Raw genomic sequence first — 12,968 nt, 5'->3', positions numbered from 1 at the left:
GGAAAGAAAGTTTAAAGGCAGTTTTTTCCATGAAGGAAAAAAAAATTGACCAACCTTGGCTAAGATCAAGTGTATTAGTCAATCCTTTTGGTACGGAGACCTCTTGTATTGTGGCATGGTCAAGTACTGTTTTTGAAGGGTTTCTCAGTTTGGCTTTGGAGTGCTACTGTCCTGGTGGGTTTTGGATACTAAAAACAAAAATAAAGGGAAAAAAAACAGTAATTTACAAAAATTACATGACAGAAAATAGTTGTGTATTCTTTATTACTTGTGTTGATATGGTATAAATGGTGGGTTTGAATAAAAACTATTTGAATGTTAATTATAACCAACATAATTAACTACTTTTAAATAACCTGTAAGAACTGCATTAAAGTTTTTTTTGGACTTCCTTAAGCTATCTACTTGTGAATTAATTTATTTCATCATGTTACTATACAATAAGTGAGTTTGGTATACACCATGTGTTATTTTTAAGTTGTATATACCTAATTCAATTAGGTGGAAAATCTTAACATGATAAAGTTAATTAAATTCAAAGATTTATTTTGTGACATTCAAAAGGAAAAGCTTGCATGGCATTACATTCAATACAGTGTAACCACAAAAAATGCATTTCTGACGTCTTGATGTTTATTTATTTAAACTCTGAGGTATCAAAACCAATCAGTAGGGTTTCTGACTAAATCACTGAGATTTAAAATATTCTTTCTGAGCTAAAGCATGATCACTCTCTTATTTTTATGGGACACTGGGGTGGATGGTATATTTTTCACTTAAAGTAATTTTTGCAGCCATAAATGGCTAAAGCAAGCTATTTGATTAAAACATTTTGACATACACATTAATTTTGGAGTCAAAGGATGTAACTGTTTGTTAAATGTACTGAACTAATGTATCTATAAGGTACTGTATGTAAAAACACAAACAGTGGAATGTTAGCATAACTTACTATGTTTCCTGAGAAGCTAGAATATTAAATTAAAAACAAAACTAAAAAACAGGAGGCCTAAATTGGGGCTAATGCAAGGGCTTTTTCTGTCATATAAATATAGAAGGAAGTTTTGGTATAATATTATATTGCATTGCATTGTTCTGTGTCACTGTTGCTACAATAAAGGAGAAGCTTCTAGTTTTCACTGAGTACAAGACCGAAACCAACACTGGATGGCCTGGGACTATAATCACAGGACAAATTCAAACACACAACCACTCCCACTGAAATATTAAAGACAGCTGCATTACAATACAATGTGCATTCATATTGGGGACTGCACACTGCTCTGTTGATGATCTCTTGATTGTATGTTTTTCTCTGTGTTCCCAAAGTTTCTTAGTACATCTGTTCCATGTTATTTTTATCCATATGATTATGTTCTGGATTTAAATACAAGATATCTATCATTTCATTTGTTATGGAGTTGCTACATTTATTTATTTTAACTGTTCAATGGACTCTTCATTTCTCTTCTGTTACTGCAGTTTGGGTGTGGCTTGTACTCGGTCTGAGACAATTCAGTGCAGTAGCTCCTACACCTGTTCACTTTTAATCACCAGGGTAACTATAAGCAAAATAATGAGTGAAAGGAATGCATAACGGAGACACAGGGGTATCGGGTTGAGGATGCAGTCTGGAACCCACTGCATTCCTCTCCCAGCTATTATCATGGTGAATGTGCAGTTTCTATATATTATAAACTGGATGACAAGTGTTATATTATAATTTAGTGGGATTACAATGAAGCCTGCATCCTGTGTTTTTCAGAGACTTGGCTTTCTGAAACAGTCAGTGATGCAGAGCTGAGCACTTGTGAGAATATATTAAATCAACAGTGCCACAGGAAAAAGGCATTGAGGTGGAGTCAGTCTGTCTGTTTATGAGCAGTAGTATAAATCACTGATATTTAGAAAATGTGTGTATTCTGCAGACACAGGGTTATTGTCACTGTCATGTTAGTGTCCATTTGACTTGTGATTTTCAACAAATGTCTGCACTTATATGTATTCAGTTATATGTATTCATTCTAAATAAAACCCTAATTTTGCAACAGAAATTATTATTAATGTGGTATGATGATTACGGTCACTCTCTCTAGTCTTTTTTTTAGGACTTCAGGCACAGTACTATTCTTGACCTATTCCGTGGGTCAGTAAAAACATGTAAATACAGAGCTAACATGTCCAGGCTCTGTTGTGTACGATTCTGTATACAACCTTGAAAAAAGAAAATGTAAACAAAAAGCAACTTTAGTGTGAAAATTAATTAAACAAGGATGGTTTCAGTGTGCTGACTGGGCTATAGTTAAAGATGTACGCTCCGATCTGATGTTGTTAGTGGCAGTATTACATTTTATTAAGATATGCTAATTGCAGCTAAAATGTTTGGGTTTACTGTATTCTGTTATGCCCTGGGTGAACAGATTCATTTCCGAAAAGAAACAGTGAGACACTTGTGGTAAAATTTTCATTGTGGCTGTCAATATATTAATAAATAGAAATTGTTCACAAATAATTTGAGCTGCACTTGGTCAGGAGTTTAAATATTTTGGTTGATGAGCTTCACTAAATCCTATAAATGTTTCTGGTTTAAACACCAATTTTATATTAAGCTAGTGGGTTTGTGACGATGCGGGTTCGCCCCATGCGTCCATCTTGCGTTCGGGAGCCCCGAACCCGACACCATCAGTAATGTTACCAATGAGCATGGCAGCGAGGCACAACAAATAGAGCAAGGGGATGGTGCAAAAAGGTGCCAAGTGCTTTTATTAAAAAAACCAACAAAACAAAGTCCAAATTAAATAAGTGCAGTTCATTCAAAGTCATTAAATAAAAAAACCATAAAAATGGGTGTTATTGTGGAGGTTAGAAAATTCAGTAAATAGAAAAAACCAATCCTTTAAAACGTGGTTAAAACAATGCTGGAAGCAGACTCCTTTAAAAACAACACAGCCCGGTGGCTTCTTTACTTTGCGGCTCCCCTGCTTCTCCCATCTGGGTCACGCAACAGGAGCAGTCACCCTTTCTGCAGCCAACCTCACTATTGTCCGGTTGCCTTCCATTCCCTGGGTCCATATGGCTACTTTACGAAATGAAATGAGACAGTGCATTACTACCTTTATAAGTGACAGCCTTTCATTTAGAGAAATTGTAAAATTAATTAATTAAATAAATAATAATAATAAAATAGAAAAAATCTAATTATCAAAAGTGTCATTGAGTAGGCCCGTTGGTCTTTTTATTCCGGCCCACCTAAGATTGGTACAGAATTGCCCAAATCAAATCATATCATAATTATGACTGCATTCATTTGACCTTGTCCTGTAATGCCTGGCATTCCACCAGGTGGCGCATTAGGCGCAGTGATACATTGACTTGATTTTGCGGAGCCCAAGTTACTCTCTGTTATTACTCTGCAACTGCTCTGAACCCATCTGCAACAATGAATTGGCCAAAGAAAAGAAAAGTCGACAGTTTGTGCAGAGTGTTTAATAAGGATTGGACAACTAAATACTTTTTCACTGAAGTCCGTTCAAAGGCTGTATGTCTTATTTGCCAAGACACCGTTGCAGTTTTAAAGGAATACAACATCGGCCTTTCACTTTTCCACCAAACATGCTAATTATGCTAAAAACCAGTCAACACAAGAACGAACGGCTACCGTTCAGAGGTTGGCAGCTAGTTTGCAGGCTCAGCAAAACACCTTTATCTGACAAACTGCCATCCAAAAATCAAGCACGAAGGCAAGTTATGTGCTGCCATTCAAATCGGCAAAGACCAGCAAGCCTTTCTCCGAAGGGGAGTTTCTCAAAGAATGCATGGTAGAGACTGCAGGTATCTTGTGTCCTGAGAGCAAGAACAAATTTGAAAAAATGAGCTTATCACACAGGACAGTGACTCGCCGTTTTGAGCTACTTGACGAAGACTTAGCTAGCAAGTTAAACAAAAAAGCAGAGTCATTTACATTATATTCCTTGGCACTGGACAAAAGTAATGACATAAAGGACACCGCTCAGCTTTTAATTTTTATCAGAGGCATTAATGACAATTTTGGTATAACGGCGAAGTTTTTGGCCATGGAATCCCTAAAGGGGAAAACTCGGGGAGAGGACTTGCATGACAGCGTGTCGGGGGGTCATCAATAGGCACAAGCTACCTTGGAATACGCTCGCCAACGTTACCACGGATGGATCACCAAATTTGACTGGAAAAAACATTGGGTTGCTCAAAAGAATCCAGGAGAGGGTGAAGGAGGACAACCCTGAGCAGGAGGCAATTTTCTTACACTGCCTAATCCACCAGGAAGCACTGTGTAAATCCATATTGCAGCTTGACTATGTAGTGAAGCCAGTTGTAAAACACGTTAACTTTATTCGAGCGAGGGGATTTCAGCATCGTCAGTTTATTAAGTTTCTTGAAGAAATTGACGCTGATCACCAGGACTTGCTTTACCACTCCAATGTCTGCTGGTTAAGTTTGGGGAAAGTATGTTGATGAGTGTGGGAGCTCAAACTGGAGATTATCTCATTTTTGGAGCTACTTGAAAAAGCTGACGATTTTCCTGAGCTGAGTGACACAGATTGGCTTTGTGATTTATTTTGTTGTGGACATAATTACACACATCATTGAGCTGAACATGAAGCTACAAGGGAAAGACCAGTTTGTACATGAAATGTACGCAGACGTCAGAGCCTTCAAAACCAGGATAGCTTTATTCTCAAAGCAAATGTCAAACAACTCATTTGTTCATTTCCCCACACTGGTTATGCTGAAAGAGGCCCCTGGACTTGCGAAAAAATGCAGGAAATCATTTGACGACCTGCATGGAGAATTCTGCTGTCGGTTCTCTGATTTTGGAAAAATTTACAAGTCACTTCAGCTGGTATCATGTCCCTTCACAAAGAACCCTGAAACGGCGCCACAGGAGTTGCAGTTGGAACTGATTGATCTCCAATGTGACACCGTCTTAAAGGAGAAGTTCAGCTCACTTAAACTGGATGAGTTTTATGCTTCTTTAATCCATCCATCCATTTTCCAACCTGCTGAATCCGAACACAGGGTCACGGGGGTCTGCTGGAGCCAATCCCAGCTTCATTAAGTGCAGCCAAATTTCCAAACATCCAGAAGATGGCACATAGGATGCTGGTGTTATTTGGTTGTACGTATGTGTGTAAACAGACTTTTAGTGTGATGAACACCAAAGCATCCCACAGATCCCAGTTGAGCGATGAACACCTCAGATCTGTTCGGAGAATTTCCACAACAAAACTAACACCAGACTTCGATGCACTGGCAAAAAAGGGTGATCAACAACACTGTTCCCACTAAAAGCGAATGTAAATATTAACACTATAATGCCTTTTTTATGTTTGTTTGATATGTATGCATCTAGTGCTGGCCCGGCCTGTCTGTCAAATTTTAAAAGTCAATGTGGCCCCTGAGCCAAAAGGTTTGCCCACCCCTGGAGTAGAATGTCCTACACATATAAGTAATATTATTATAAGAAAAAAATACATAGCCAGGCTGATAACATTTAAACTGTATTTAATGAATAATCACAAAAACTATACTCTTTCAAAAATAAAAACATATATTTTATATTTATATTGATTTTACTTTGAGAATGTGAGCTGTGAAAAACTGAGGATATTATGCCAAAAATGTTCAGCAGATGGAGACAAAGTAACAAAATGCAAGTTTTAAAAGTGAAACAAAAAACTAGATTTTTTTTTCTCTCTCAAATATGCTGTTCCTGCCTATCCAAATATGCTTCCAGCTAGTAGAAAAAACTTTATTAAGTTTGCTTTGGAATTGACTGTTCCTATTACTTTTCCATATTGTACATGTAGTATGAAACTATACCTAGCATGGCTGAAGGTTCTGTAAATGAGAATTCCTGTGTATTCTACCTACAAAGCAATTTAACACTTGATCTGTGATCGCATATTGGATTGTCTTCTGATTCTTCTGATAGTTCGAGATTCTCTGGCAATCTTGTTAATCTATGCAAATCATGCTCCTGCTTTTAGTTAAAGTTTATGGCAACATGCTGATAGACAACCCAAGATACATTCTTTTTCAGTGAGATTCACAGGCAGTGGCTCAAAAGGGGAGAAAACTCTTTACAGTACAAAGTAGGTATTTCTGATCCTCTGCTTGAAAAGAGAGAGGGAATGAATTGGCAAAGTGTTGAAAAAAATATTTTTTCCTTTCCATTGAGACTGGAGTGAGAAGAGGTTGAAGTAGTGAGTGGGAAAGAATGAGTGTAGAACACAGAGGCGAGCAAGTATATAAGCCACTTAATCTGGTAGACCTGGGTTCTCATATTTATATCATGCTTTTTTCTTTTTTTTTTTTTTTAATGCTTATTTACGCTTGTGTTCTTCTTTTTGATCCCTCCAATGTGTGCTTTAGAAATGAAATGAAACACTATTTTTAATAGTGTGGATTATTTGGCTTCATTATGGATATGGAGAGATGCAACAAGTGTGTCATGTTTTGTTATATTACAGTAAAAACACATGAACTTTGAAATGTTAAAGACTAAGGAAAATATAAATACTGTAATACATATGAAATTGCTGGAATGCCATATGTGGCATTTTCATCCCAGTTGCTCTGAATTTTTCAACCTCTCTGTCATACTTTTTTTTTTTTTTTAAACATAAAGGGATTTTTTTTTCCAGTCTCATTCAGCAGCCCTTAAAAAAACATTATTTTTACAAATAATTGTGATGGTTTGTTTACCCAACATACTCAAGTGCTTTATTTTACTGTCAATTTTGTTTTCCTCAGATTAGCATGCAGTTAATGTTGATCAAGTTACTGATGTTTAATTTACAAATTAATTTGCATGAATGGGACCATAGATATTTAAGCTCAGTATAGAGTACATGGCTACATTCTTATAAATCTACTTTATTCTGTGCTGTTGTATCCCCTGCTGTATGCACAGTCCTAGCATAATTGCACAACAATTGGTCAACACAGCACACTACAGTGTATAGATTCTCCATTCAGGTTTGTATCTTCTTTTCACCTCCAATGCAAATTATTACATTCATTCTTTTAATCAACAGTTGCAAGCAAAGGTTTGGACATCATTTGTCAAATTGTTTGTTTATCTCTCTTAATTCACATCTTCTCTTTGCTGTGTTATAAAAGGTTGGAAAAAAAATGAAACTAACCTTAACACTCTGTCAGTGCTTTGTAATATATACTGTGCCAGGAAATAACAGCTTCCTGTGGTTTCTTTTTGCCAGTTAAATATTTTGTTATTTTTTTAGGAAGTTTTTTCACTCTTACTTGCAGAACTCTTCTGTCTCAAACATTCTTACATGGATGGCATATTTGAGGTTTTGCAGAGCAGCTCTTTACTTGCTGTGCTCAAACTACGAATAAAAATAATCACAGCAGTTGATTGTAAATTCTTGGCAATCACATAACACATTAACCATGTATGATGCACTAAATGCTTCAACATACTGTATATGCTAAGCCTCTGTGTAAGTGAGTCAGTTTCAAAATAAAAGTAAAAATATAGCCTTTTAAGTATTACAGCCAGGCCCGGCTTTATGGGAATGTTCAGCTAAACTAAGCCCCCCAAATATCATTCAAGCCATCCCACCCACACTGTCTTAGCCGTTCCTCCAAATATTTATGACATGTTGGTGCCCATGCACACATCATTATATTGTAATGACCAAGCAGGATGGATAAGACCCAGAGACTCTACAATACATATACAGGGGGTCCTCGGGTTATGACACAGTTCCGTTCCTACAGCAGTGATGTAACCTGAATTTTGGTGTAAGTTGAAACACACCCTAGCCTAAGTCACTTACCTATCCTAACACATTTGCAAAATCATAATCTAGAACATAAAAACACAACACACAGAAAAAGGAAAAGGACATAAATATACAGTGGACCCTAGACTTACGAACTTATTCGTTCGCGAGGGCTGGTTGTAACTAAAGTTGGTTGTAAGTCAAGACTATTTTTCCCATAAGAAATAATGGAAATACCCATAATGCGCTCTGAACCTCCCACAGCAACCTTTTCATAATAAAAAAGGGTTGTATAATGCCCATATTTTACCAAAACACCAATAATTTTTCTAATGTACTAACCAAAAAGTTATAAAAATGCCTAGCCTACCAGAAACAACAATTTCATACTGTACTCACTATTTAATTTGACATCTTTGGGCTGCAGGAAGGGAGAAAGAGGAGAATGAAACGGAAGGTGGTTATTGTTTAGAAGGAGCCTCCTTATGCAAATCTTTCCTTTGTAAAACTGTCGAGATGGTGGATTTCGACATGCTGGACACATTAGCGAGATCTGTCATGAACACCACTCTCATATTTCCGCACAATTTCCTTCTTCGTTTCGATTGTGATGGCTGTTTCTCAAGTTAATAATGACAGTAGTCGAGCACTTAGTTCAAAGATGGCCGTGTGGTGAATTGCTGTAATAATACACTCCAAAGCAAGCCGGTGCTGAATCAGCCTGATGACATCATCATGTGCAGCGCCAGCCCGTTAGCTAACATCCCTTAACAATCGCTTTCTTTACCTTCGTTACCTTCTCTTCCTTCCTTAGCAATTATGCGTCTTGCTTGCCATGGTCTTAGTGAATTATATATATAGATAAATCACTGCACTGACCAAAATTACGTCCACAAACACACGTATCTGGGCTCCGACTGATGCTTACAAACGCTCTCGGCTGTTTGTTTATAATTGCACATGCGGATGCACATGACCGCATTCAGGTCGTAACGCAAGATGTTGGTCGTAAATCCAAACAAAAAATTTGCATTTCAGACAGGTCATATGTCAAGGGTCGACTGTACTGTACTGTACACTGTACTGTAGTAACAAAAAAAGGTCTAAAAAAATTCTTTATTCCTTCTCACATCTCAATTTTTTTAAGTTTTTATGGGATTGAGCATTGTAAACTCAAAACGTTGTATGTCGAGACGTTGTAACCCGAGGACCCTCTGTATACTGATTGTCATTTTGTAAAATTACGTTAATTTACGGTGTCAGTTTAGTTAAAAGGCAGGTGTTCTTGAAAGAGCTGAGGTATTTAGAGAAACAAGCAGGAGGATACAGTGTTTCATTTTGCATTTAATTTCTTATTATAAATTCATTGTTTTTATTGTATAAGTTACCAAGTCTGTGTCCAGCAAAAGAACCCCAGACTATCATATTTCCTCCTCCCATGTTTGACAGTTGGTGTCACACACTGAGGAACCATCCTTTCACCAACTCAATGGCATAGAGACACCCTGCATGATGAACCGAAGATTTCAAATTTTGATTCATTGGTCTATAAGACTTTCTTCCAGTCTTCAGTAGTCTACAGCCGGTATTTCAAGGCCCAATTTTGTCCTTTAAAGAATGACTTTCTTACTGCCACTCACCCTGTCAAACCTAGAGCACAAAGTCTCCTCTTCACAGTAGAAACTGAGATTTTCTTTTTTCATCCATTGTTAAGCTGTGCTTGAAGCTGTTGTGCTGTGAGGTGTCCATCACGCAAGCTGGTGACCCTCAGAAACTTGTCTTCTGATTGAGTTGTGACTTTGGGTCTGCCAGATCTCTTCGAGTTTCTTTCAGTTTCCAATTGCCTTTGGAATGTGTAGGACACTCTACTCAATGACACTTTTGATAATTTGATTTTTTCTATTTTATTATTATTATTATATTAAGAGGATGTAGTAACTCAGTCTGTTGTAAGACTGACAGAGTTTTTAAGTAGTCAACAAAACTTGGGACACCTGTGCAAATTGTTTGCTTCAACTTGTAAGGATTAAATTACTTTAATTTGCTTTAGAACATCTGTAGGTTGTAACTTACTAGTTGTTCCCTGAAGAAGGCCTATTTGTAATATTCTGATACTCCATTTTTCAGTTATTGTTAACCTCTGCCAATTTACCGCTTACCATATCACCAGTTTAGGACAAACTAAGGTGTTCTAAAACTTTTGACCTGTAGTGTATTTTTTTATTTTTATTTCGAATCATTTGAAGGCCTTTCAGTCATGCATGAAAGTGTATAGCAGCTGAAATAAGAAAGACTGTACAAAATAAAATTTTATACATACTGTTGTTATATTATTTGCACAGTAAATATATTAATTACTCTTTTCTTTTTTAATTATTTTTCCAGGAAGACCTCAAAGCAACTTTGAGTGCCAGAAGTCGTGAAGCAAAACAGATGCAGCAGCTGGAACGAATGAGGCAAAAGAACCCATCAGATCGACAAATAATTGTATCCTTCTTTCCTCTAAAAGACAGTTTAGAAGATCTAAACTTTCTGTTGTTTAACTGTTTCTGATTAAATATGATAAAGTATGTGTTGCTAAAATAAATTTAATGTTCTATTATAGTTTACAGGGGCATTTAAAATATTAATCCAAACATTTGTTTTTGAAATCTGCCTATACTATCCAGGTCCATGGATAGCCTTAGCTTGTCCTGGCAATATAAGAGGAAAGTCAACAATAAACTTTAGATTTCGTTGTTATGCGTTTGTAGAAAACTACACCCTCACTCTAAAACTTTTGGGCATTTTAGAGTAACCAGTCAACCTAACCTACATCACTATAGCATTTTAGAGGAAACCCGAAGTATTTAAAAGAGTTACTTGGATGGAATTCATACCAAGAGAGTCCATGGCTGGTCAATTTATTACTCGTCTTATGCTCTCAGTACGTGCCTGCTAACTTGCACATTTGTAGTTGCACTGTTGGGATCATGCCTGCTTTGAGGCTTGGTGTTTGTTGTAAGCTAGTGTGTTTGCAGGTGCTTCACTGTGCTCAGCATACTTTTGCTGTGTTTTACATTGTAGCCAATAGTTTAAGCAATAGTCAGATCCATATCTGGTGAGCTATGAGCAGTTTCCTGATCATTCTTGAAATTGAGTGACACTGTCTTTGTTTTGTTCCTAACTGAATTTTCCTGAAGGCTACAATTTTCTTATGTGTTTGTCCTAGTTAACTTTGCTTTATTTTCTGGAAGTATATATTTAACAGTATTTTACAAAAAAAAATCAGTCAATCCAATAAATTATAGTGGGTAACATGGTACAAATTATTCAATAGAATAAATGCTCAAAAATATACACAGAAAATTGGATAATAAGTATTTTCAAGAAAATGTGTTTTAAATGCATTCTTTGTTGTTTATGTTTACTTGCTTAACTTTAAAATACAGTCTCAGGTTGGTTTGGAAAGACTTAAACACACTACTCTTCAGATGGTGACATTTTTTTCTCTCTCATTAATTCACATACAGTACTTGTTTTTTGAGATGTTAAACAATAAAATACACTTTAGATTTTTTTTATATAAAAATTATCCATTCTTAAAAGTTGATACATTTGGCTTAGAATCCTACAATCTGTTTGTGTGACAAAATATTAAAATAGACAATTAATGCTTTATTAAACAAGTTAACTGGAGTCTACCACAGATTACCAAGTTAATGTTACCTTTATAGATCTTGATTTGGGCACTTATTTTTAGTTTTGCATGTCCTGGTGTTGTATACCTATCCCCAACATCTGTTTCGTCATGCACCTTCAGAAGAGTTTGAATTGAATTGAGCAGAAAGTAAAGGAGTGACAATTCTTTATATTATTTGCAGGAAAATATTATTGTTTTTTCTTTCAATGTAATATATGCTCCAATGTCTGTAATATGGGCCATGGACTTTGCGGGGATAGGCTGTAAGTTGTTAATAACGGAGGATCAATAACCTGTTGTTAGGTCTTAGCCTTTGCAGTCCCTTCCATTATTTCATACCCCGTTCTCAACCCATCCACTCCTTTCAAGATATTCCAACTTTCTTCATGTTGCTCCAAGAAAATAAAGCCAATTTGCTTGTAGATTGTCATGGATCCTATTATTGAAACCTATATTCAGGTTGTATGTATAATTTTGATATAATATCTCTTTTTTATTAGTGATTTTCTTTGCTGTTTTGTAGTGACATAACATTGCAATACCAGTGCCATTTGCAACAATGAAATGATGATTCCTGTAATGCTGGCTATAGAGGCCGGGTTCAGTGGAAAATCTATCTAAAACTGGCAAATCAGAAGAATAGGTTATAATGGGCAAATGTTTGGAACCACCCAGAAATCCTTCATCAGTGTTTGTGTTCTTCTTCCCATTATAAACTTTTCTTCTTAATGTTGTAGACAGCACTCTTTGGCATGTACTATTTAATGAAGCAGACAGCTTGAAAGCCTGTTGTTTCTCACACTACATCTTCTGATGTACTTATCCTCTTGGACAGTTGTGCATCTGGGCTTTTCACTTTCTTTTCTGTCATGGTTAGATCCGGTTTTCAACTGGCAACTTGCACTATTCTACTACAGAATTCACCTTTATGTAAAACCTTGACCTATACCTTAAAAAATAAGTTATAAAGGACTGGTTTAACATGACCAAAGGTGCAGCAGTTTTCTTGAAACTCCTTGGCGATGTTCTTATTTTACTCCATTTAAAACATGTAACTTAAAAATTATATATAGTGCTCCACAGCCAAATTGACATTGCCAGACCACTTTATTTAAGAGGAAGGACTGCAGAAATTGGAGGGATGGTTTTGCAGCTGCAACTGATGAAAAAAGTTCTCCTATCAAAGATTTAATTCAGTTTATTTTAGTATAGGATACTTTGTTTCACAAGTCCAGAACACTGCACATATTTAAAAATATAGTTTAAAAGAAAGTACCATAGATCCCGGAATACAGGCCGACCCGGTATATTAGCCGAACCCCTTCTCTACCTACTAAATTACATGTATTTGCCGATGACCGGTATTTAAGCCGACCCCCTTTTCCAAGCAAAATTTTCTAAATTTCCTTAAAAGTGTCTCTTCGGGTATATTTATAATGTTTATCGGCGAGAATTTGAGACAGCCGGCATTTTTGATATATAATATAATGAGCATAATT

General features: G+C 36.3%; 1 protein-coding gene across 1 annotated transcript in view; it reads left to right on the top strand.

Annotated features, from left to right (window-relative positions):
- Positions 1–12,968, top strand: part of cibar1 (CBY1 interacting BAR domain containing 1) — an 86,676-nt gene that overhangs the window by 37,666 nt on the left and 36,042 nt on the right. The window contains exons 4-5 of the mRNA XM_039736963.1: positions 10,173–10,274; positions 11,219–11,224. Of these exons, the coding sequence (XP_039592897.1) occupies positions 10,173–10,274; positions 11,219–11,224 (108 nt within the window). The remainder of the gene's footprint in view (positions 1–10,172; positions 10,275–11,218; positions 11,225–12,968) is intronic.

This window comes from Polypterus senegalus, chromosome 15, assembly GCF_016835505.1.
Source record: "Polypterus senegalus isolate Bchr_013 chromosome 15, ASM1683550v1, whole genome shotgun sequence".
NCBI classification, from domain to species: domain Eukaryota; kingdom Metazoa; phylum Chordata; class Cladistia; order Polypteriformes; family Polypteridae; genus Polypterus; species Polypterus senegalus.
The sequence above is the reverse complement of the archived record's forward strand: the minus strand, read 5'-3'. Positions and strand labels throughout refer to the sequence as shown.